At 39.7% G+C, this 24,590-nt stretch overlaps 1 protein-coding gene across 1 annotated transcript; it reads left to right on the top strand.

Annotated features, from left to right (window-relative positions):
* Positions 1-372: 372 nt before the first annotated feature.
* LOC109917494 (mitochondrial import inner membrane translocase subunit TIM44-like) lies at positions 373-23,494 on the top strand (the record flags this gene model as incomplete). Its single annotated transcript, XM_048593317.1, has 4 exons — positions 373-433; positions 7,512-7,601; positions 23,053-23,163; positions 23,457-23,494. Coding segments are annotated over exons 1-4 (284 nt in total), but the record flags the coding sequence as incomplete, so codon positions are not given.
* Between the last annotated feature and the right edge of the window lie 1,096 nt (positions 23,495-24,590).

The raw sequence follows: 24,590 nt of genomic DNA, 5'->3' as shown, positions 1-24,590 counted from the left end.
GTCTAGCCTGAGGTGTCCTATGTCCCATGACCAAATATCAAAAAAAATGAAATGGAGACTGAAATGGGCTGAACATTTCTTTATTCTTTCGTGACTGATGTTATTTGTAACTGTATCAACCAGGTTGCTAAGTGTGATGAGAAAACAGTTCTGTCCTTCCTGTGCATTTACAATTATACCATCATTGACCTGATTATTTATTGATGGGGGAATCTGCAATCAGAGACCTTAACCTTTAAATGAGTCACCTATTTGAGCAACTGCATTAAGGGAACTGATTCCCTTATGATGTTGAAATGTTATTGTAATTGAATTGTTTTGTTAAGAAACTCTTGAAATAAATGGAGAGAGGCTTTGACTGAAAATCTGTTTTGTTTTGCAGGCCATCATGAGAGGCGAACTAGAAGTTCTGAAGGATTGGTGTTATGAAGCAGTATGTATTTTAGTTAAACAAATCTCTTTCCTTTTTTTACTCTGCGTAACAGAATAAATGTTCTCCCCATCAATATATTTATTCAGTGTGTTATTAAGGCCATATGAGCCCACAGAAGGTTATCTGTATCAGTGGGTGGGGCAACTTGCTGCTGAACAACCAAAAGAAGTGTTGCTATGGACCTAAATGAGAGGGAAAAATCAATGAGCAGTTCCTCAAACCCTAAAATCACAATCCTGACATTCCTACTAGAATGTGTGGACATTGTATGGATGGGCGTACACCCATTGATGTTTAGAAGAATCTTATTGAAACCTTCAAGTTCCTGAAGAGACTTGCTGAGGTGGGTGCTGCTTTGATGTTCCCTTTGCATGGAGACTAGAACTCGAGAACAGAGCTTATGAATAACGGCCTCCTGTTTTGAAGGCTGAGATGAGTATTTTTTTTTCTCCAAAGGTTGTTATTATGTGGAATTCTCTTTCCCAGAAAGTAGTGGAGGCTGAGTCACTTACTGTCAAAGCAGAGTTGGTTAGGCTTTTGATAGACAAGAGAGTGGAGGGCTGTCAGGGTGGACAGGAAAGTGGTGCTCAGATCACAAGCAAATAAGGTAGAGAAGGCTTGAAGAGCCGAATGGCCTAATCCTGCTCATCAGTCCTATGTTTCAAAGTATGGAGGCAAGATTAGGTTTGGCTGTGAAAGCCCTCATGAAATTCATGTTAGGAGGGCAAAAGGTACCCGAGGCACCTGTAGAGTTCCTGAGCTATTTTGCCTAAAAGGCAGACAACAAAATTGAGATCTGTTGGAGAATCATTATGATAAAACCATGAGAAATGACAGTGATAATTGGTGGGTAAATTTGAAGTTTCCCCGGTGCCCCTTCTATAACCTTCTGGAAATGCTAGAGGGTCAAGTATGAAGGAGGAAATGAAGGAAATCATTATTTGTAGGGAAATGGTATTAGAGAAATTGATGGGATTAAAATCTGATAAGGCCCCAGGGCCTGATGCTCTGCATCCCAGAATACTTGAAGTAGCCCAAGAAGTAGTGGATGCATTGGTGATCATTTTCCTGCAGTCTGGAAGGTAGCTAATGTAACCTCACTTTTTTGAAAAAGGAGGGAGAAGAAAAAATGGGGAATTATAGGCCAGTTAGCCTGACGGTGGTGGGGAAAATGCTGAAGTCAATTGTTAAGGATGTAGTAACTTCACATTTGGAAAGCAGTGACAGGATTGGTCCAAGTCAGCATGGATTTACTAAAAGGAAATCATGCTTGACAAATCTTCTGGAATTTTTTGAGGATGTGACTAGTAGAGTGGTCAAGGGTGAATCAACAGATGTTGTGTATCTGGACTTTGAAAAAGCTTTTGACAAGGTCCCACACACAGATTAGTGAGTAAAATTAAAGCTCATGTTATCAAAGGTAAAGTATTGATGTGGATAGGGAAGTGGTTGGCAGACGGAAGCCGAGAGTTAGAATAAACAGGTCCTTTTCAGAGTGGCAGGCAGTGATGAGTTGGGTACTGCAGGGTTCAGTGCTGGGACCCCAGCTGTTCACAATATACATTAACGATTTGGGCAAAGGAATTGAATGCCACATCTCCAAATTTGCAGGCGACACTAAGCTGGCTGGCAGTGTGTGCTGTGAGGAGGATGCTAAGAGGCTGCAGGGTGACTTGGACAGGCTGGCTGAGTCAGCCAATACTTGGCAAATGCAATATAATATCAATAAATATGAGGTTATTCATTTTGGTGGCAAAAACAGGAAGGCAGATTGTTATCTGAATGGTGGCAGTTTTGGAAAAGGGGAGGTGCAACAAGACCTGGGTGTCATGGTAGATTAATCACTGACAGTTGGCATGCAGGTGCAGCAGGTGGTGAGGAAAGCTAATGGCATGCTGGCGTTCGTAACAAGGGGATTTGAGTATCGGAGTAAGGATGTCTTGCAGTTATAAAGGGCCTTGGTGAGACAACACCTTGAGTATTCTGTGCAGTTTTGTTCTCCTAGTCTGAGCAAAGACATTGCTGTTGAGGGAGTCCAGTGAAGGTTCATCAGACTGATTCTCAGGATGGCAGGACTGACATATGAGGAAAGACTGGATCGACTGGGCTTGTACTCACTGGAATTTAGAAGAATGAGGAGGAATCTCATAGAAACATATAAAATCCTGATGGGACTAATCAGGCTAGATGCGGGAACAATGTTCCTGATGTTGGGGAAGTTCAGAACTAGAGTGTCACAATTAAGAATAAGGGGTAAGCCATTCAGGACTCAGATGAGGAAGAATTTCTTCACTGAGTTGTGAACCTGTGGAATTCTCTACCACAAAGCTGTTGGGGCTGGTTTGTTAGATATATTCAAGAGGGAGCTGGATGTGGCTTTTGTAGCAAATGGGATCAAAGTGGATGGAGAGAAAGCGGGAGTGGACTACTGAAATTGTGTGATCGGCCACGATCACTTTGAATGATAGTGCAGGCTTGAAGGTACGAATGGCCTATACTTGCACCTATTTTCAATGTTGATGTTTAACCATGATAAATGTCTCCGCTAATTCCACTCCGTCCCATTGATTTTGCTGTTAAACCTTGAGAAATGAGGAATTCTTAAAAATAAAGCCAAACTCTTATTTGTTACCCCATAATTGGAATGTTTGTGAAGATTTATTCTTAATACAGCTGGTTTGGTAGCTGGAGCAGATTACCGAGTGAATGCAGTTTGTGAAAGTAAGATTTGAAATTCAGTTGTTCGCATGATGAGCTTGTCAGTTGTGAATCACCTTTGCTAATAAGATGCATGTGTCTGTTCCTTGCAGAAAGAGAAATTGTTCTGTTTGTAGGACACAGTCTGATATTGGGGAGTTTGAGATTACCCTTTGTTATCAAATCAGTCTCCAGGGAATTTTGAGATTTAAGGTCGCTCATTACTGTACTCTGGAACTGCAGGATATGATTTGGTATTGAGTACAGTTGAGGAAATGCTTAGAAGTAATTTACTTTCTCCAGCTCATTTACTATTACTTAGCACTGTAACTGGTAGATGCACATGCAGTGCCTGGCAATCAGTTGTTTTGCGTTGCAGCAGTTGCCTCTAGGGATCCTTTGTGATTTGTTTGGATTATTTTGGGAGCCTGAGCTAATGGTGGGCAGTTTAATTTAGTGCAAAGTAAGGAAAATAAAGAACTTGTGTTTATAACATGCCTTTTCCATTCTTAGAACACCCTAAAGCTCTTCTCAGCCAGTGAATTTTGAGGTATATTCTTAGCTATTTACTTAGGTAAACAAGTAACCAGTTTGCAAATAGTGAGGTTTCATAAACAGCTCATGAACAACTAACCATGTAATCTGTTTTAGCATTTTAAAAAGGAAATGTTCACCAGGACTCGTTGGCGAACCATGTTGCTATTCTTCAAACTATGCCATAGGATCTTTTATGCTGCTTAAACATGCAAATGACATCTTGTCTTGACATCTCACCCAAGACATTTAATAAAATCTGAATCGACTGAAGGAATAGTGAGTTAAAATCATTGAGACCTGGCAATGGTTTAGGTCCAGTTAGGCTGACCCTTTTTCATTATCCAGCTCATCACCCATTCTACAATCCGACCTACCATTCCATAACATTAGCAAGCAGGCCTTCTCACTGTATTTCTAGATTCCCACTCTAATTGTTAGGAATCCTGAGAAAATGAATGGATTTGCATAATGCTGTGATGTATTAAATGAATTAGCATAGACACCAAGGAAGTTCTGAGTGGTCTGGCAGGCTTCAAAGTGGATAAATCTCCAGGACTGATGAAATGTATCCCAGACTTAAGTGAGGAAATAGCAAGGGTACTGATAATTTTCAATTCCTCTCTGAACACAGGAGGGGTGCCAGAGGATTGGATGACAGCTAATGTGGTAATATTATTAAAGGAAGGGAGCTCGGGGCTAGGAATCTACATACCATTCAGTCTAAACTCAGCCGTGGGAAATCTATCAGAAGCAATTCTGAAGGACAATTATTCTGCGCTTGGGACAAGTCAAGAACGGTCAGCGTGGTTTTGTTAAGGGGAAGTCATGTCTGACCAACTTGATCGAACTTTTTGAAGAGGTAACCAGGTGTGTTGATGGTAAGGACTTTGACATGTTCTGTTTGGATTTCAGAAAGGTCTTTTGATGAGACCCTTCATGGGAAACTGATTTCAAAGATACGGGTCCATGGGATCCAAGGAAACTTGGCTAATTGGATCCAGAATTAGCTGAGTGGAAGGAAGCACAGATGATGGTTGAGGGGTGTTTTTCATAGAATCCCTACATTCGGCTTTTTGTATTTATAGTTAAGCTGGTCAGATGGGCTGATTAGTCACAAATACATTTCAATCTGAATAAGTGAGAGTTAATACACGTGGGCAGGACTAACATGGCAAAGGGAATACTTGAACAGTAGTTCCCTAGGAAGCACCAAGGATCAGAAGGATCTTGGCGTGCATGTCATTGGCCTCTTAAGGTAGCAGGACAGTTCAATAAAGGTATATGGGATACTTTTATTGGCCAATGCATCGTGTTTAAGAACAGGAACGTTATGCTGGAACTGAATGAGAAAAGTTGGTTAGGCTACACCTAGAGTATTGTGTGCAGTTCTGGAATTTACATCAGAGGATAGATGTGATTTCACTGGAGAGGATAGAGAGGAGATTTACCATAGTTGCCTGGGCTTTGAGGCCTGGATAGAGAAGAACGACCTCAGACGGAAGGGATGACCCTTTAGAATGGAGATGATGAGGAATTTCTCCAACCAGGGTACGGTTAATCTGTGGAACTCCATCTCCTTGGCAATAATTGATTGTATTTAGGACCAATAGATAGGTTCTTGGTTGGTAAGGGGATCATGGGTTATAGGGAAAAGGCAGGAGAATGGGATTAAGAAACACATCAGCCATGATCGAATGGCAGGGCAGACTCAATGGGCCAAATGGCCTAATTCTGGCCTTGTGTCTTATGGAGATTTTTAGTTATGAAGATAGATTGGATAAACTGGGGTTGCATTCCTTGGAGCAGAGTAGACTGAGGGAGAACGCCATTGAGATGTATAAAATTGAGGGCTAGACAAGTAGTAACTTTTCCCCTTGTGGAGGGATCAATGACCAGGGGCATAGATTTAAGGTAAGGAGGCAAGAGATTTGGAGGGGATGTGAGGAATAAGTTTTTCACCCAGAGGATGGTGGGAATCTGGAACTGTCTGCCTGTAAGGATGGTCGATGCTGAAATGCTTAGACATTTAAGAAGTATTTAGATGTACACTTGCAGTGTCAAGGCATACAAGGCTCTGGGCCAAGTGCTGAAAATCGGAATTAAAATAGTTGACCAACCAGACTTGATTGACTGAAGGGACCTTTTCTGTGCTGTAGACCTCTATGACTCTGACTCTATAATATCATTCACCACTTGGAATTTCAGTTTAGTGGTGAAAGGTGAAGAGCTCTACTGGTGCCACCACTTGCTACGCAGTTCCTTTTGTTTCAAATAATCCCATTCCTTTATGCTCGTCGACTTTCTGTTGAACTGCCACCCAGACCTAAATTTCAGGCTGCTTTCTACCCAACCCTTGATCTGCTGTTCCTGCCCATGGAATCTACTAACCCTTTCTGTCTGACTGTACTGATCAGACACTCTTCATGTCCTCAGAAGTTCTACATGAGCTGACCTTAGTCTGTATCTCTGGTCAGTGGAGGGTACAGAGTGAAGCTTATTTCACAGCCAATGCATTAATGTTTGTCCTTGCCAAAAATCAGATGCTTTTTACCTATATGTATGTATCAAAGCTGTAAGTGAAATATGTGATAGCGAGACCAGGTCATTACATCACAAGATGTTGCTGCATCATTTGAATGGCGTGCAATGTATTCTGGAAGTGTTTCATCATTTTCCTACCCAATGAAATGTGCAGTAATTTAATTTTTATTCAACAGCCATAGTAAATCAGCATTCTTGAATAACACAAATAACTACTGATAATGTTTGGAGGTGTGACTGATTCTTTCTGCTCTGATATTTATGATATCCATTTACCTCATTACTAAATCAACATATGGCTTGTGTGTTTCACATTGTAACATAGTGAGGGACATTAAGGGTAGATGGTACAAACAATGATCTGAGGATGGGTGAAGCAGTTCTACACATTTCTTGAAAATTAGGCATTTTGCTGGTGGAGGTGTAGAGACTACCTTAAAGCTTAGACTTGAGGCATATTGATGGGACTCCGTAGAGGGAGTCTTACTCTGTATCTAATGTAGATTATATCTGAACTGTTAATACTTGGGGGCAGAATACAATAATCTTTATTCTGCAAGTAATCTGTACTGCACCTGACCTGAGAATATTTGGTGCTGGCACAGGGTATCTAAAATAGTACCGTACTTTACATTATTTTGATTTTGTGCTTATTTGTCATTTTAAAAAAGATGGTGGCATAGTTGGTCGAGGCCCGAAATGTCAGCTTTCCTGCTCCTCTGATGCTGCTTGGCCTGCTGTGTTCATCCAGCTCTACAACATGTTATCTCGGCATAGTTTGATGTCACTGGACTGGTGATTCGGGCTTTGGTGGCATGTTTTTAAATACCACCAAGATAGCTTGTAGAATTTAAGTTCAATTAATCAAACTGAAATATAAAGCTAGTCTCAGTAATGGCAGCCATAACAACTGTTCATTAATTGTTGTAAAAATACATCTGGTTAAATAAATTTTATTGTGAATGAAATCTGCTATCCTTACCTAGTCAGACTAGTATGTTGCTCCAAATCCATGATGATGTTATTGGTTGTCCATTGCCCTCTGAAATGACCCACCAAGCCACTCAGTCCAAGGGTAGTTAGGGATGGGAACAAATGCTGGCCATGACAGCGATGCACATCCCATAAACAAATAAAGAAACCCATTCCAAAATTTCAAGCTGGAGTGTGAACCTTGAGTAGAATTAAACTTAATATCCATATAGGTCCAAGACATTGTGTATTCCAACTTACTTGACCTCTTCAGACAGTTCAGTGGTTCGGTATTTAACAATAACATTTTGTTTGTTTACCTCACAAACAGACCTACAGCCAGCTTGCACAACCCATCCAGCAAGCCAAAGCCATGAACCTTCAGTTCCGATCCAAAATACTCGACATTGACAACATTGATGTAAGTAATTGGCTTAATTAGCAGTGTTCACCCCCTCGTTGTGTGACAGGAGGTCCACAAGTATAGGGTACTTTATATCTAATTCCTGTGTATGTGATTTAGAAATGCTTAATGCCACCACTTGGCATCTGAAAAAACATGTTCTGTTCCTCAGCACTGGCATGTCTCGTCAGTATGACTCTCAACAAAAACAGAATTCAGGAAATACATAACAGGTGAGTTAATCCTGAAAGAGTGATTTTCATGTTGGCCTTTCACAACAGGTCAATGAAGAAGCATGTCAAAATACCAAATAATCTGTCTATCCTTCGCTATCTGTGTACCAGTATTGTTTTAGTGCTCACTGCTATATTTTGAAACTTATTCCAAAAACCCCTGTTTATGTCCTTGAGATTGAGCATTTAAGGGCATTTGTCATTTTCCTAATAACACAACCAGCGCGTTGGGAGCAGGTCATACATTATGTACAATGGCTGTTACTATTTCAGTCACTGCATTGGTATACTTATTACTTCAGGACATTTGACTCAAGGTCTTCAGTTGTCTGAGACAAGGTAGCAAAATGATCTCCAGGAACAAGCTTTGAGCTGCCCTAAAACTATGGTGCATATAGTTGAAAGTTAGGCACCTATTAACTAACTAATGACTTGTGAACAAAATATTCATAAATTTGCTGTGGATCAGTCCAACCCCTTTCAAAATATATTAAGAATATTGTCTAGACCCTAACTTTTCTTATTTTAAAGGTAAGTGTAAGGAATTGCATTTCAACTATTGACTTTAAGCAAAACATGCTTTATTATTACACTACAGTTAAAATATAGACCAAATAAAAATAAGAATCGGCTTAACTGTAACTATTGAAATGCTTAACAAATTTTGTGTGTCTGTATACTAATTTAACTTCCAATATAGTAACATCCCATATGCACACCCTTGGCAAAGGTAAATTCAGGAAAATAGATTGTCTTACATGCAATTCTAGCAGCAGGAAGAGAACCCCAGCGTTTAGCTGTAACAGAGAGAGGAATAAGAGCTTCGTGACCCCAGCAACTGCAGAAAGCTGAAACTAAAAATCCTGGTTCTATGGGAGCTTGATCCCACCTATTCAGACTGCTTCTATTGTTCCAACTTAAAAAAAAAAAAAGCCAAGGCCTCACAAGCTGTTTACTTTATCGGCTTTGAGCAACACCTCTGCCTCAACATTTTTTCATAAAAAATACCAGGACAAAATACATATCTTAAAGCCATAGTTTTGTCACAATTTAGCCTCCGTGTTCCTGAATTTGGGTGCAGCAGATCAGCTGCAGAACACTAACTGATGACCTGGAAGGTAAATGTGCATGTGAAGACAGAGGCTACATTTAGCTAAATAGACATATTTCCAAAACCGCAGAATCTGCCAACATTTATTATCAGACATTTTGTTTAAATTAATCAGCAAGGGATTTACAATGCCTCTGGAAATGTACCTGAGTGAATCAGCCTCTTCAGTAAAGAAGAAAGTACTGGTACAAAACCTGAGGGGTGACCATATAGAGGTTTATAAAATCAAGAGGGGCATAGATAAGTTGAATAGCCAAGGTCTTTTCCCAGGGTAGGGGAGTCCAAAATTAGACGGCATATGTTTAAAGTGAGGGGGCAAGATTTAAAAAGGATCCAAGGGGCATCCAGAGGGTGGTGTGTATGCAGAACAAGCTGCCAGAGGAAGTGGTAGTAGCAAGTACAGTTAAAACATTTAAAAGACATTTGGGCAAGTACATGGATAGGAAAGGCTTAGAGGTATATGGGCCAAATGCAGGCAAATGGGGCTAGTTCAATTTAGGAAACCTGGTCACCATGGACAAGTTGGGCCAAAGGGTCTGTTTCCATACTCTGTGATTCTATGACTCCAAGACAAATGGAATCTGCAGTATGAATGCCTAGTGATGTAGTCCTGTTGAAGTTGATGCTTCCTGGGTGTCCCAAAATATAGAAACTAAGACCAATGTAAAAGCAATAAGAAAGCTTCCACATGAATAAATATTCATAAACTTCTCATTAATTCTGGCACCTCGTGTTGCTTTACCTTCAGCCTAATAATTGTCCATTAACTAATAAGGGTGCACCTTTAAGGAGGGTGCAGGAGCAATGGACCTGGGTGTATACATGCATAAGATCTTAAAGGTAGCAAGACAGGTTGCATGAGTGATCAATAAAGCATACAATATTTCGGGCTATATTAGTTGGACCTTAGACTATAGGAACAATGCAATTATGATGAAGTTTCATAAGATAGGAGTTTAATCACAGCTGGAAAATTGATTCCAGTTCTGGCATTAGAGAGAAGACAGTAGTAGTTCCAGGGATGAGAAATTTCATTTGAGGGTAGATTGGAGAAGTTGGGATTGTTCTCCTTCAAGAAGAGAAGGTTGAGCAGAGATCTGATTGAAATATTCAAAATCATGAGAATACATAGGAGAAAATGTTCCAACTCATGAAATAATCAAGAATGAGAGGGCAAAGAATTAATGTAATTACTGAAAGAAGCAAAGATGATATGGGAAAAGAACTTCTGTCATGCAGTGATTAGTTAAGGCTGCAATGTCTGACTGCGACAGAGGCAAGTTTAATCAAAGAATTTGAAAGAGAATTAGATTGTTATTTGAAAAGGAACAATGTGCAGGGTTACGGGAGAAGCCAAGAGATAGGACATAGTGAGTTTACTTGTTTGGGGAGCTATCACAGACATGATGAGCTGAGTGAACTGCTCTGCTCTACAGCTCTGTGAACTGCCATCTAAAACTGATTATCTGGTCATAATTAAAACAGATAATCAGTGTCTTTGTGGGACCTTGCTGTCCACAGCCTGGCTACCACATTTCCTACATGACAGCACTACAATAGTGGCAAATCTTCAAAAGTACTACTGTATTGACTGTCACATACTTGGCGGCATCCTGAGGGGGTTTAAGGTACTGTATAAATGCCAATCCTTTCTTTCTCCTTTTTATAACCACAGGTAGTTCTCCTATAACGTGATAGTTGTGCGCTTGCGTGACCTCGTGCTACAGAAAATTGCCTTAGAAAATTGCGTTACAGAATCGCTACAGAAAATCGCTATACCTGTACAATAGAAAGTTTGCGTTATCCAAACAGCGTCTGCGTTACAGCCAATTCACATTAACAAAACATGCATTATAGCAGAACTACCTTTTCAGTAAATAACAGAATAAAGAAATTGAAAGAAAAGACTTCAAGAAGGTTCCATGCAGCTGAACTCCTGATAAATGAAACAGGTGATGATAAAGATGGGGCCCTGTGTAATCTAGCTTGTGAACCGTTGCAGCCCAGTTAACTTGTGATGTTTTCAATTTGTGGTATGGAAAGGACTTTTTTCTTCCTTTGTACTGGATAAATCAGAAATGAAGAAATTATAAAGGCGTTATGAGCAATTTGAAATTACTGCAGATTAATATGGGTTTAAACTTTAGAAGAAGACTTTATGGATACAACAGCAAAATCAGAAAGCCTGGATAATAAGGAGGTTGGCACTCTTTGCAAAATAATTAGATGTGTAGTCATTTTGCAGTATTTATTTGTTCAAGTTTTAAAAAGAATGTAATCAGAAAATCAAAGTTCGATAGCAAACATGAGCAGTAACTGAAAAAAATCCGATGTTGTCGGTCCACTATATACTTTGTTTTGGAAAAGCAACCTTTCGATTGCTAGTTTCCCTGCAGGTTCCTCTTTGAGCCACTCACCATCCTGACTTGGAAGTGTATCGCTGCTGCATTAGTGTTGCTGGCAAATCCTGGAATTCTCTCACTAATGGCATTGTGACTCTAACTGTACCAAATGGATTGCAGTGCTTCCAGAAGGCAGTATATCATGCCCTTCTCAAGGGCAACCTGGCAATAAAGGCTAGCTGAGCCAGCAACATCCATATCCCATGAATGAATATAAAAAAGTTCCTCGATCGCCAGCCCCGCCAAACTGCCTAATTTTCTATCTTACGTCGCCGTGAAACTTGAAGTAGTTAGAATAGACTTTTCAAACGGAAATCTAAAATAAGAATCAAAGAAAGACTTAATAAACAGTCTAATGTTACAAACAGTTCAAAATATATTGTGCGCAGGAATCCAGAACACAGGACAAATTCATGATAAGCAAACTAAAGTAAATAAGGAAACCAGGGAGAATATGTTTAACGAAATAATTTAATATGTGTAACAAATTGCAACATAGAAACAAGAAACTATGCAGTTTTGCACAAACAAACATGCAGGCATCTCACGGAAACAAGTTTGGATCTCAAATTGTTAGAAACATCAGTATAGGATCTATCAGCCCATCATACCTGTGCTAGTGACAGCTCTTCAACTCGAGCCGTCTAATGCAAAATGCATTTCCTGCTCAATTATAGTGTTCAGATTTTTGTTACAGCTTTTGGATTGACTGTAACTGTATTTGCTGAATCATGTGTGGTGTTTCATTTGTTTTGGTTTTCTGTGTGTTCTGTTTTTGAGGATCTGAGCTCCCTATTTTTAAGACATTCTTGTACTTGCCTTTCCTGGAAGCTTCTTGCATAGTGCACCTTCCTCAAGGACAAGTAGAGAACCACCTACTCTCCGTCCCGTGGGATTGCAGGATTGCTGTTCTCAAATGCTGAGAATTGTATGGGAGCTGTCAAAGTGATCATCTTTCTCTTTCCCTACCCCTTTCCCCAAGCATCTTCACTAATTCCCTTCTCTCCTTCTCTTGCTTCTTTTGGGGCACTGCCAGGTCTCTGCCCTAGGGAGTAGTTTCATTTGTAAAATGTTTTGCTAGAAATGTCAAAAGGTTTGCATGTATTTTAATTTTATTTTAATTACTTAAATAAACAATTCAATTATGTTACTGGCTTATGGGGGATTTATTAGGATAAGAGTAAAATTAAAGACTTCTGATATACTTTCAGAGAATGACTTTTATTCTCTTTAGCAGTCACATTTCTCTTTTAATCTCCTTAATGGCTAATTTCTCAGGTACTTAGAATTAATGCTTTGCTTTAAAAGGGCCCTGGGAGGAGGCTGATTTCAGAGTGTACATCCAAATTCAACCTTGAAGACATTGCCAGGAACTTCTAAATATCTTAAAATTCAGACTGTTGTTTCTACAACAAACCATTTACTACAGTACGGTTCCTGTTTTCGCCTCAAGATTTTGTCCTGTATTTGCTGTACACCTAAGTGCAAATTTGGTACCAGAATGAAGAGCTGGACAACTTGCAGAAACCAAATTTAAAAACAACAAAAGGCTGGATATACACAGCTTGTCTTAATGTCTGCAGCAAAATAGAAATTAGTTTGTCAATGATTCAGCTCTAAGACCCTTTCAAAATCTAGAGGAATGGTTTTAACCCTGAAACATTAAGAGACTTTTAAGCAACTCTTGGATAGGCACATGGAGGATAGTAAAATGTAGGGTATGCAGGGTAGATTGATCTTAGTAAGATAATAGGTCGGCACAACATCGTGGGCTGAAGGGCCTGTACTGTGCTGTACAATGCTATGTTCTACGTTCTGTTAACTGTCTGTGTTCTGTTTTTCCACAAATGCTGCTGAACTTTTTCTTAGAAGCTGATTTTAAACATCTATGGCAGTGAGGTTGTCAGATACAGGAGATTAGTATAATGAGTGTACATTGTGTGCAAGTTTCTTGGAACGTTATGGTGTTCCAATTACAATAAAGTCATACAGCAAGGAAATAGACCCATCGGTCCAATTAGTCCATGCTGACCATGGTCCCAAACTAAAATGGTCTCAGCTACTGCGTTTGGCCCATATTTCTCCAAACCTTTCCTATTCATGTACTCATCCAAATGTGTCTTCAACATTCTAACTGTTCTTGCATTCACCACTTCCTCTGGCAGTTAATTCCATGCACTAACCATTCTCTATGCAAAAAAAGTTATGTTCTTTTTAAATCTTTCTCCTCACTTTAAAAATGTGCCCCCTAGTTTTGAACTCCTCACCTTAGGGAAAAGACCTTTGCTATTCACCTTGTCTATGCCCCTCATGATTTTACAAACCTCTATAAGGTCACTCCTCAACCTCCTATGCTCCAGTGAAACAAGTCCTAGTCTATCCATCCTGTTTTTATAACTCGAGCCCTCCATTTGTGGCAACATCCTGAAATTTTTTTTGAACCGTCTCCAGTTTAATAATATCTTTCCTATAACAGGGCAGCCAGAACTGCACACAATGCTCCAGAAGAGGTCTAACCAATGTCCTGTAAACCTCAACATGACATCCCAACTCCTCAAAGGTCTGAGCAATGAAGGCGAGCATGCTAAATGCCTTCTTAACCACCTTGTCTATCTTTGCAAATTTCCAAGAATTATGTATCTGAATCACTAGGTCTCTCTCTATAGTGTCTTAAATTCAGTAAGCTGTTTGAAATATCCATGACTGGGGATTAAATTGAGAACTCCAGGTTTGCAAAAGTATCACTTGGGACAGTTTAATCCTTATTCTGTTCTTTGTCCCAAAGTTCACAAAGACCATTTGATCTTTTCGTGCCTGGGTCTTTGAAGGGAAATTTACTAAGTGCCAGACCCCAGCCCTCCCTCTCTGGCCCTGCATGTTCACTTTTAATTGAATTACCTCTCAAATGCTCCTATTGGTTCTTCCTCCATCGCACACTTTTAATTACACATGAATTTCCTCTAATAAATCCACATCTTTAATTAACCCACATTTGCCCCAGTAACTATAACTTTGACCAGAATTATTGTTTCTAGAAACTTCACCTCTACTAAGGTTAAATTGACTTGTCTTTAGTTGCTGGGCTTACCTTCACACCATTTTTTTGACCAAGGATGTAATGCCAGTTTTATTCACAGGAAAAGACAACTGCAAGCCATTGTAAGCCACCTGAAGCCATGACAGCAAACAAAACAGTTAATTATTCTCAAATCAAAATTGCATCACTTTCTCCATAAAAATTACTTGACTTTTATTTTAGAGTATTTTACAAAAGGGAAAAGGCCCATAAGCCTTGGGTCTTTCTGATCTATCCATGTACTCGACCTTTCAACTCTTTTGCTCTACAGAAAATATGTAATGACGTGAAATTTATATTGCCTGCTCTTTTATGGTAACTAATTTTATAACTGAGTTGTTGTCTGGCTAGAAAAATAACTTCTTACTCTGATCTTTCTTAGTTATAATCTGTCACCTGAGATTTTAATAGCTTGCCATAATGGATAATTTGCCCAACACGTTTTTATAACCTATTCAGAATATCAGAAAGCTTGAATTATTCAATCTAAAATTCCTCTCTAATGAATGAAACAAACTTAGTATTTCCTTTGAGTTTAAATTCCTGACTGTCCAAACCTCCTTTGTTGCCCTCTTTCAAGGACAGTAATATATATGTGATTAAGTGCACGGAGCTGCACATGGAACAAGAGATGGGGTCTGATCAAGAGATTATGTGCAGTAGCAATACTTCTCTGTAATCTCCTCCAGCCCTATGTCCCTTTGGAGAATTCTGTATTCTAACTCTGCTTCAGCATTCCCCAATTACTTTGCACCGCCATTGACGGCTCTTTGTAAATCTCAGCCCTAAAATGTGAAATTATCTCCCTTTAAGTCTCTTACTCGCTCTTTTTAAGTAAGTTGAACCCTATCTTTTAAGACATTATGGTCACCTGAACCAAATTCTTGTGTATGGTTCTATTCTTGTGTGTCTTGCAATACTTCCCTGTCAGAGCTGCTATAGAAATGCAGTCTGTTGTTAACAACATTTCAGATCAGTCCTCCTTTCCTTATTTACTACAGATTCACTAACATTTTGATCCTGGATCCTCCGCTTTGATCAGGAGAAATGTTGCATTATACAGCCAGAACTGCCAAGAATTATTTAGATACAGACCTGAACTTTACCTGTATTTGAATTTAACTTTTAAAATAAAAATGAAGAAACAGCAAAGTGCCCTTCATGTCTTCTTTCGTAGCAAGGCTTATTGCATTGAGTAAAAGGAATCCATCTGCAAACATCTAACTGTGATTTAAGAATTTTCAGCCCTTAGCAGTTTATTTAGTAGCCCCATTCTAAGTATACTTTGCATCCAAATTACTGAATAACATCAACAATATAGAGAAGTGATCACAACATTCATCTTTGATAATGAGCTTATCAGTAATTTGTCAAAAGATAGTCTATGTTCTGAAATGTTTTGCATGCAAGTTTCCAGAAACTCTTGACGTCATTATGTAGTGAATTATTGATAGTTTTGAACAAGCTTTCTGAAGCTGGTAGATGTTTGAAGAATCTATATGCTCTTAATGAATCCCTACTAATGTTTTTTTATTTGTCAGTGCAGTTAATATTAATGAGAATGTACGTCTAAACACCACGATCATTGAGTTAAGAATCTGCATTAGTGGGAATTACAATCAGCAGGTCCGAGACCCCTCTATACAGAAGTGGGTATTAGCTACCAAGAGAAACGGAACCTGAAATGGACACACATTTCTGGTTCATCACCCCCTGAAAAGAGAGAGATTAATAGTTTAATGAATGTTTACTGGTGAAGCGTCTTCAGCTGTAATTTAACCTCTGCTTAAAGTTTTTGAGAAGATTTGTAGTTCGGGTTGTGGAGGAGATTGTAGACATGCTCGCCGAGTTGGTGGGTTTGGTTGCAAACATATCGTTCCCTGCTAGGTAATATCATCAGTGCACCTCCGGTGAAGCATTGGTGTTCTGTCCTGCTTGTTATTTATATGCCTCAGTTTGTTGGGTGTTTGGTACCACTTCTGATTCTGTTTCTCAGTGGTTTGTACACGGTGTAATTCAATGTTTGTTGATGGAGTTCTGGTCAGAATAGCAGGCCTCTAGGAATTCCCTGGCGTGTCTTTGTTTGGCTTGTGCGATTATCGATGTGTTGTCCCAGTCGAATTCATATCCCTCTTTGTCTGTGTGTAGTGAAACAGGTGAGAAATAGTCATTTCTCTTGGTGGCTAGTTGGTGTTCGTGTATCCATATTGTCAGTTTCCTTCCGGTTTGGCCTATGGAGTGTTTCTCACACTCCTTGCACAGTATTTTGTACATTACACCGGTTTTGGGTATGGGATCCTTTACGTTTGTCAGTAGCTGTCGTAGGGTGGTTTGTGGGCTACCCTGATACCTAGGGGTCTTAGTAGTCTTGTGGTCATCTCTGAAATGCCCTTGACGTACAGTAGGGTGAATTTTGAGTCTGGTCGTGTTGTGGTCTGTCTCGGAGGTAACGGCGGATTGTGCTTTGTGGGTGTCCATTTTCGAGAAGATTTGAGGACATTTCAGAGATGACCACAAGACTACTCAGACCCGTAGGTATCAAGGTGGCCGACAAACCAACAACCATCCTACGATAGCTACTGCCGAACATAAATGATCCCATACCCAAAACCAGCAAAACCGGTGTAATATACAAAATACCATGCAAGGACTGAGAGTTAACACTACATAGGCCATACCAGAAGGAAACTGACAGTATGGATACACAATCACTAACTGGCCACCAAGAGACATGACCAATTCTCACTTGTCTCACTACACTAACAATGAGGGACACAAATTTGAATGGGAAAACACATCCATAATCGCACAAGCCAAACAGAGACATGCCAAGGAATTCCTGGAGGCCTGCTATTCTAACAGGAACTCCATCAACAAACACATTTGAATTAGACCCTGTGTACAAAACATGGAGAAATAGAACTGGAAGTGATACCAAACACCCCAAAAAACTGAGGCATATAAATAACAAACGGGACAGTACACCAAAGTTTCACCGGAGGTGCACTGATGATGTTACCTACCAGGATGATGAAACATTTGCAACCAAACCCAATGCTCGACGAGCATGTATATAATTTTAACCTCTGCTTTTTTAAAATCAATGGTTTCTAGCAATGTCTGTTTACATTGATTGAGGGATAGAGTGTTTTTTTTTCTCTTGTCCTTACTTCCTTCTGAGACACAGCATGGTGTGTGGATGTGTCTGTAAAGGATAGGGGGGAGTGGCTCAGTGGGATGCAGGGGAAACCCCAGAGGAGAGAAACAAAACTGAATGTTTATTTTCTGAGGAAGGGTCACCAGACCCAAAATGTGAACTCTGTTTTCTCCTTCACAGATGCTGCCAGACCTGCTGAGCTTTTCCAGCAACTTTGTTTTTGTTCCTGATTTACAGCATCTGCAATTCTTTTGGTTTTTATCTGGAATGTTTCAATTGTCTATTAACTAAATATATTAGATAACAAGGTGTAGGGCTGGATGAACACAGCAGGCCGAGCAGGAAAACTGACGTTTCGGGTCTAGACCGGAAACGTCAGCTTTCCTGCTCCTCTGATGCTGCTTGGCCTGCTGTGTTCATCCAGCTCTACACCTTGTTATCTCAGATTCTCTAGCATCGGCAGTTCCCACTATAACTAAATATATTAGTTGTCTTTGATAAGTCTCATGCCAGAGGACGTTGCATTCACATAATTCAGCTGTGAGACCATGTGTAGTATCTTTCAGTCTCATTAGAAAAAGCTCTCAATACTGGTTTCATTGTGAATGACATGTTTTTATTCATTTGTGGAATGTGGCATTACTGGCTGGCCAGCATTTACTGCCTGTCCCTGGTTGCCATTGAGAAGATGGTGGTGAGCTGCCTTCTTGAACCACTGCAGTCCACCTGTTGTCGGTTGACACAAAATGTCATTAAGCAGTGAATTAGACGATGAAGGTCACTAAGCCATGAAAGAACTGATTTGGGAAACAAATAAAGAGTAGTACCTTTCTTATAAGAACTCCTTGATCTATTCTAAACATTTTACAAACTAAACTACTTTAAATTAAATTAATATGGAGTTGGAGGGGGAAATAATGCACTCAAGCGCCCATGGTGCCCACCTATCTGTAAAAGGCATTAAGGATGACGGTGGTAGTAGGCACTGCAGATGTTGGAGAATCTGAGATAACGAGGTGTAGAGCTGGATGAACATAGCAGGCCAAGCAGCATCAGAGGAGCAGAAAAGCTGACATTTCCGGTCTAGGCCCGAAACGTCAGCCTTCCTGCTCCTCTGATGCTGCTTGGCCTGCTGTGTTCATCCAGCTCTACACCTAGTTATCAAGGATGACGGTGGGCTGTCTTTTTTCTTCAATATGTGCAAAGGTAAATGCCACCTGGCTGAGTTAGTAGCCCTAATGCCTTTTGAGTAGGAAGGTTATGGCTTCAAGCTTCAAGCCAGATTCCAGAAGTTGAGAATGTAATCTAGCTTGGTACTTGATCAGTACTGAGAGAATTTGCATTATCAGTTATTAGAATCTGGTAAAATTTTTAAGTGGCATGGTGCTGCTCTGGCCAGTGTTCCGTTCTCCACCAACACCACCAAAAACTATTTAATTAATGATTGTTATGGGATCTTGCCATTCCATATTTTCTTTCATAACAATAATCATTGCATTTGAAAGTACATTTTTATCCTTTGTGATGTACTTTGAGAGATTTGCTGAATATGAGATAAACACTGGATAAATGTAAACCTTTTGTAAAATTTCCACCCACCTCTTTTGTAGCAATAAACTGAGGACACATTGGGCTTCAGTCATGATGATAAGAACATAAGAAATGTAGTTGGACATAGTAAAGCACTTTTTACGCAAAACTCCATCATAAACAATCATAGGGAAGGGAACAAGTCGAATTTTCGCTGCCACCCATTGCTTGTATCCTTGAACTGCGCCAGTGAAACCTTGTTTTAGAAGCATACAAATGCACCTTGGCAGCTCCGTTTCACCTCGGACTGAATGCTGGCAGTCAGTGGATAAAGAATTATATGTTTCATACAAAGCTAATTTTGTTTACATTTAGAATTTAACTGCAATCTACAAGCAGTGTTTTAACAAGGTCTGCAGAAGAGGAGTTAGGCTTAATTGAAAAAGTAGTTGAAACTGGTTCATTTGTAACTGCGTCAGCTAGGCTTTGTGGTAGGAATGTATAAACGCAACTAGTCATTATTTAGCACTGTATGTGACTCTCAATAGAGAGTTGAAGTTGTTTAAGAGTTCAGTTTCCTGATCCATTTAGGTAGCAACAAAGGAGGTTCTGCATAATCAGTATGAGGAGCTATGCGCTAATTACAAAGCAGAACCTCAAAGGCAATAATTCCTAGATTATTATGGAGCAAGGTGCAAATTGGTCATATTAGGCTGGAGAGATGAATGTGTGGCTCTAAGATTGGTGTGGGAGCAATGAGTTCCAGTATATGGAACACTGACACCAATTCTGGGGAAGTGGGATCTGTGCTGATGGGACAGTGTTAATTTGAACTGTTCTAAGGCTAGTTTTCTTGCAAGCTGCATAACTATGGAAGTAAAAAATGATTTTAAACTAAACAGTGGGGACAAGATCAAATTTGGAAAGATTGCAAATCAGCGAGTGGAAATGAGGCTCAAGAGAAATGGATTTATACAGGCAGTGATAAGCAGACCTCGACAAGGAAGAAGACAGAGTACAATTCTAAGAGCAAACTAACATAAGACAAAAATTTATAAAAGGATAAAACTAAAGACTCGATCTGAATGTGCATAGCATCTGATGAAGAGCCACTGAGGTTGAAATTTTAACTCTGTCAGCATCTGTAGGGTGAAAACATACCTGAGTTTCTCCAGCAATTTCTGTCTTTGACTTTGATTACCTTGTTATAATTTTTCTCTGCTAAAGTTATTGTCTGTTTAGTAAATTAAGTCTTTTGTTTAAGATACAAAACTGGTGTCTAGATTTTAATTACTGGTGAATTCTGGGATCGGTTATTCAAAAAAAGTCTGGTTACCAATCATTGAAGTAACTATTGAGGGTCTTTGAAGGGTTAATTTAACTGTGTATTGAGTACCATAGCAGAAGGCCGATATAGTTCAGCTGTCTCAGTGTCATAACATATTGAAGATGCCTCTTAGTAGTAGTGATTGTAATATGATGGAAAAGCATTCAGTTTGGGGGAGAGGAATGGGTCCGAAGCTGTTTTAAAAAATTTAAATAAGGGAAATTGAGGGCATGGAAGCAGAGTTGGCTAAAGTAAATAGGCCAATTAGGTTTAAACAAATGTCAGTTGAGAAGCAATGGCCAACATCTAAGTTGACAGATTTTTCAGAATAAATAGGTACATTCCCTAAGTAAGAAATTTCTCAGGAATGGATCCATCATTCATAACTGGAAAGGTTAAAAATGGTATCAGTCTTAAAGAGAAAGCATATCATTTGAAAAGACAGGTGGCAGGTTAGAAGATTAGATAAAATTTTAAAAACAGCCAAGTATATTCAAAAGTTAATAAAGAAGGACAAATGTAGAGAACGAGAGAAACCTAGCCTGAAATATTAACCTTTAAAAGGTACTTGGTTGAACACTTAATGTCATGACATTCAAGGTTATGGACCAAGTGCTAGAAAGTAGAACTAGTATAGATTTAGAGTAGTTTTTTCTTTGGTGCAGACTTGATGGACTGTAGAACCTGTTTTGTACAGTATGATTCTATCAAAAGTGAGAGATTATAGAGCTCTGAAATGAGTGGGATCTGGGTGTTCTTGTGCATTTATCGCAAAAGTTTAGTATGCAGGGATGGCAAGCATTTAGGAAAGCTGATAAAATTCTATCTTTTATTTCAAGGGAAATTGAATGCAAGTGTAGGAAGGTTATGTTTCAGTTATACAAGACACTGGTGAGCATGGATTTGGAGTACTGTGTGTAGCATTGCACACCTTATTCATTGACATAATTTCACAGCAGGTTTACCCTGCCCACCTGAAATGGGCGATTTCCTTTGAGGAAGAATTAGACAAACTCAGCTTGTATAGCTGGAGTTTAGATGAGTAAGGTGACTCGATAGAATATTAAATGTTTCAAAGGAATATTAACAGGCTTGATGTGCAGAAAATGTTTCATCTTATGGGAAAATCTAGAACTGGGGGTCACTTTAAGAATAAAAGGCCGCTCATTTAAAAAAAATGAAGTAAACTTCTTTCCCTTCAGAGCATTATAAAAAGTCTTTGGAACTCTCTTCCCTAAAAGCTGGTGGAAGCAAAGTCTTTGAATATTTTTAAGACAGAGATGTATTCTTGGTAAGCGGTGAGGGTGGGGGGGATGCAGTTATTGGGGTGGCGAGAGTGTGGATTTGAAATTTTGATCGGATCAGCTATGATCTCATTAAATGGCAGAGCAGACTTGAGAGGGTGAATAGTCTGCTCCAGATTCTTGTTCTTATTATTTCCCAATGTTCTATTCCAGTGCTGTCAGCCTTAGTCCAACACTTGGCTGGTTTAAATAATGTTGGCATTTTAATTGACATTTTCTGTTACAAAATGGAACAGTAACAATTAAACTTCATTCACAGTACAAGAATGGGTGACATTAGTGACAAACCTCATGTTTCATTGAATGTTGAGAACTTGCCTTTTTTTTTGGGATGAACTCCTAAAACTGAATATTAAGTTCTTATTGTCTGACACTTGGATCTCTGGGCTGTAAGTTCTACAATGTCTCAAACTTCAAAGCAGCAAGAAAATACCTAAATCAACACTGGCATTTGGGTTCATATCATGTCCTTTGAAATTCTCCATTGAAATGTAAAGTTGGAATGATCATATGTTTACGCATGATGTTTCTATTTCTGCCCTCAGCTCATCCCTAGTATCTTACTCATGTTTGCAGCCATTAACTCTTCAAGATTCTCATTGCACCTTGCCAATTTTTGTTATTTTTCAGTCCTAAACTTCTGGCTTTTGCCTAACAATATTTTTGACTGTAATCTGCTACTCCTGAAGGCAATAGCACTAACTGGGTATGGTTACATGGATCTTCCAGCAATTTCACACTCATGCTTCCTGTTAGTGAATTTAAGGCATTCAATCTCAACAGGCACTGTTTGCTTTGACAAATCATGTCATTTATCTCATGCAATGCACTGCACTTTACTACATCATTGAATGATGATCAGCAGCAACTCTGGCTGATTTTTCTTTCCCTTCTATGTTCCAAAGGGAAATCCTGGCCCAGCTGAGGTCTGCTAATTTGATACAGACTTGGAATTAAGTCCAAGACTTCTGTCTGTAAGCTTTAATCAACTGAGATAGTAGAAAGTCAGAAAATCATAACAGGAGTGACATTGTAAATTGTGCATCATCATCTGAACTCTGTGTAGAGCACTGTTAGTTAGGCTTTGCAATCACAAAAGCAAATTTCCTTTTACTGATTGATTCATCCATTCTGATATTAGTGCAATGAAAATGGATTCCATGCCACATAACCAAGGGAACCTGCTTCAATTGGCTTGCATAAACTATTATTTGAATTGAACTGTTAAGAGAAGCTTCCTTGTAAAAGGGAATGTGTTGATGGCCTATGGGTCTGTAAAAGAGAGGAGCATTTCTTGCTGACCAACACACTTTTTCTCTCTGATTGCAGCTGGCTATGGGGAAAATGATGGAGCAGGGACCTGTTCTAATAATCACCTTCCAGGCTCAGCTTGTCATGGTCATCAAGAACCACAATGGAGACGTGGTGGAGGGCGACCCGGTATGTAAACTTGAGTCCCTGAAATGACATAAATGTTGAGCATAACAAAAATGTCTCAATAGAGCTTTTAAAGAACAGTAACGGTGAACTGGTTTGGTTGAAGTGAAGCAATTTCAATTTTAGTTTGTAAAAAGCAACTGATTCAATGAAATGTTAGCGTTTGCTTTCAGTGAAAGTTGAAGTACCGGGGCTGTTTAAAAATTAAATTCTTTAGAAATAAAAGTTGTGGACTACATTGTCAGAAAAGCACATTTAAATTGAAACCTTGAAACAATTTGATCTTGTTTCTGCAGAGACGAGGGATTGAGGGTTGCAGTGAGAAGCCAGGGTGGTGAGGTTGAATTTTTTTTTTGTGATTCGGCATTGTTGATCTTGAAAATTCTCCTTTTCTGTTCTGAGATGGTTTAGATTATAAACTGCACACTGATAGTGAGGATTGTATTAGTTAACTGAGATTCTCATCCCTTCCTTCAACTTTCACTAAGCCAACTTAGTTGCTGTCACTCACTTTGTAGGCTTGAACATGAAGAGTGGCTATGTAACTGAAATTCAGGGAGAATATCCTGATCTTAATACAAGGGGAGGAAATACGCATGATCTTTCTTTAACTCTAGAAGACCCATCAGAGTCTGAAACATCACATCGCCACCTCCACACCACCACCACCAACATGTGATATCATTAGAAATTTTGCTGGAGGGTACCTCACAGCACCAGGGACTCTGGTTCAATTCAGGTGACTGTCTATGTGGGGTTTGCACATTCTCCCTGTGTCAGTGTGTATTTCCTCTGGGTGCTCCGGTTTCCTCCCACAGTCCAAAGATGTGCAGCTCAGCTGAATTGGCCATGCTAAACTGCCCATGGTATCCAGAGTTGTGTAGGCTAGGTGGGTTAAGCGTGGGGAATGCAGGGTTACTGGGGCAGGGTAGAATGCTGTTTAGCCAACAGTCTGTGCTACCTCCTGTGCAGCCATTCAGTCAATCACAATCTCCCTTGTGTTGCCTCATAATTTACCTTGATTTGGCTTCCCATTAATTAATATAAAATAAAGAACTGTGCACTCCGGAAATCTGAAAGAAAAATAGAATTCGCTGAAGGAACTCAGCAGGTGTGGCAGCATTTGTGGAGAGAAAGGCAGAGTTACCGTTTTGGGTCCAGGCCAGTCCAGGTTCTCCAATTTCCCCGTATATCTGAACACCCAGAAACTGGTGAACTTCCTCTACCTTTTGATATTGACATTCTGGCTCAGTAGTTAGCACTGCTGCCTCTCAGCGCTAGGAACCCGGTTTTCATTCCACCCTTGGGCGACTGTCTGTGTGGAGTTTGCACAATCTCCCCGTGTCTGCGTTGGTTTCCTCCAGGTGCTCCAGTTTCCTCCCACAGATGTGCAGGCTAGGTGGATTGGCCATGCTAAATTGCCCATAGTG

Source organism: Rhincodon typus, unplaced genomic scaffold, assembly GCF_021869965.1.
Source record: "Rhincodon typus isolate 14 unplaced genomic scaffold, sRhiTyp1.1 hic_rhity00002656, whole genome shotgun sequence".
In the NCBI taxonomy this organism is placed as follows: Eukaryota; Metazoa; Chordata; class Chondrichthyes; order Orectolobiformes; family Rhincodontidae; genus Rhincodon; species Rhincodon typus.
This window is presented reverse-complemented; position numbering and strand designations above follow the sequence as displayed.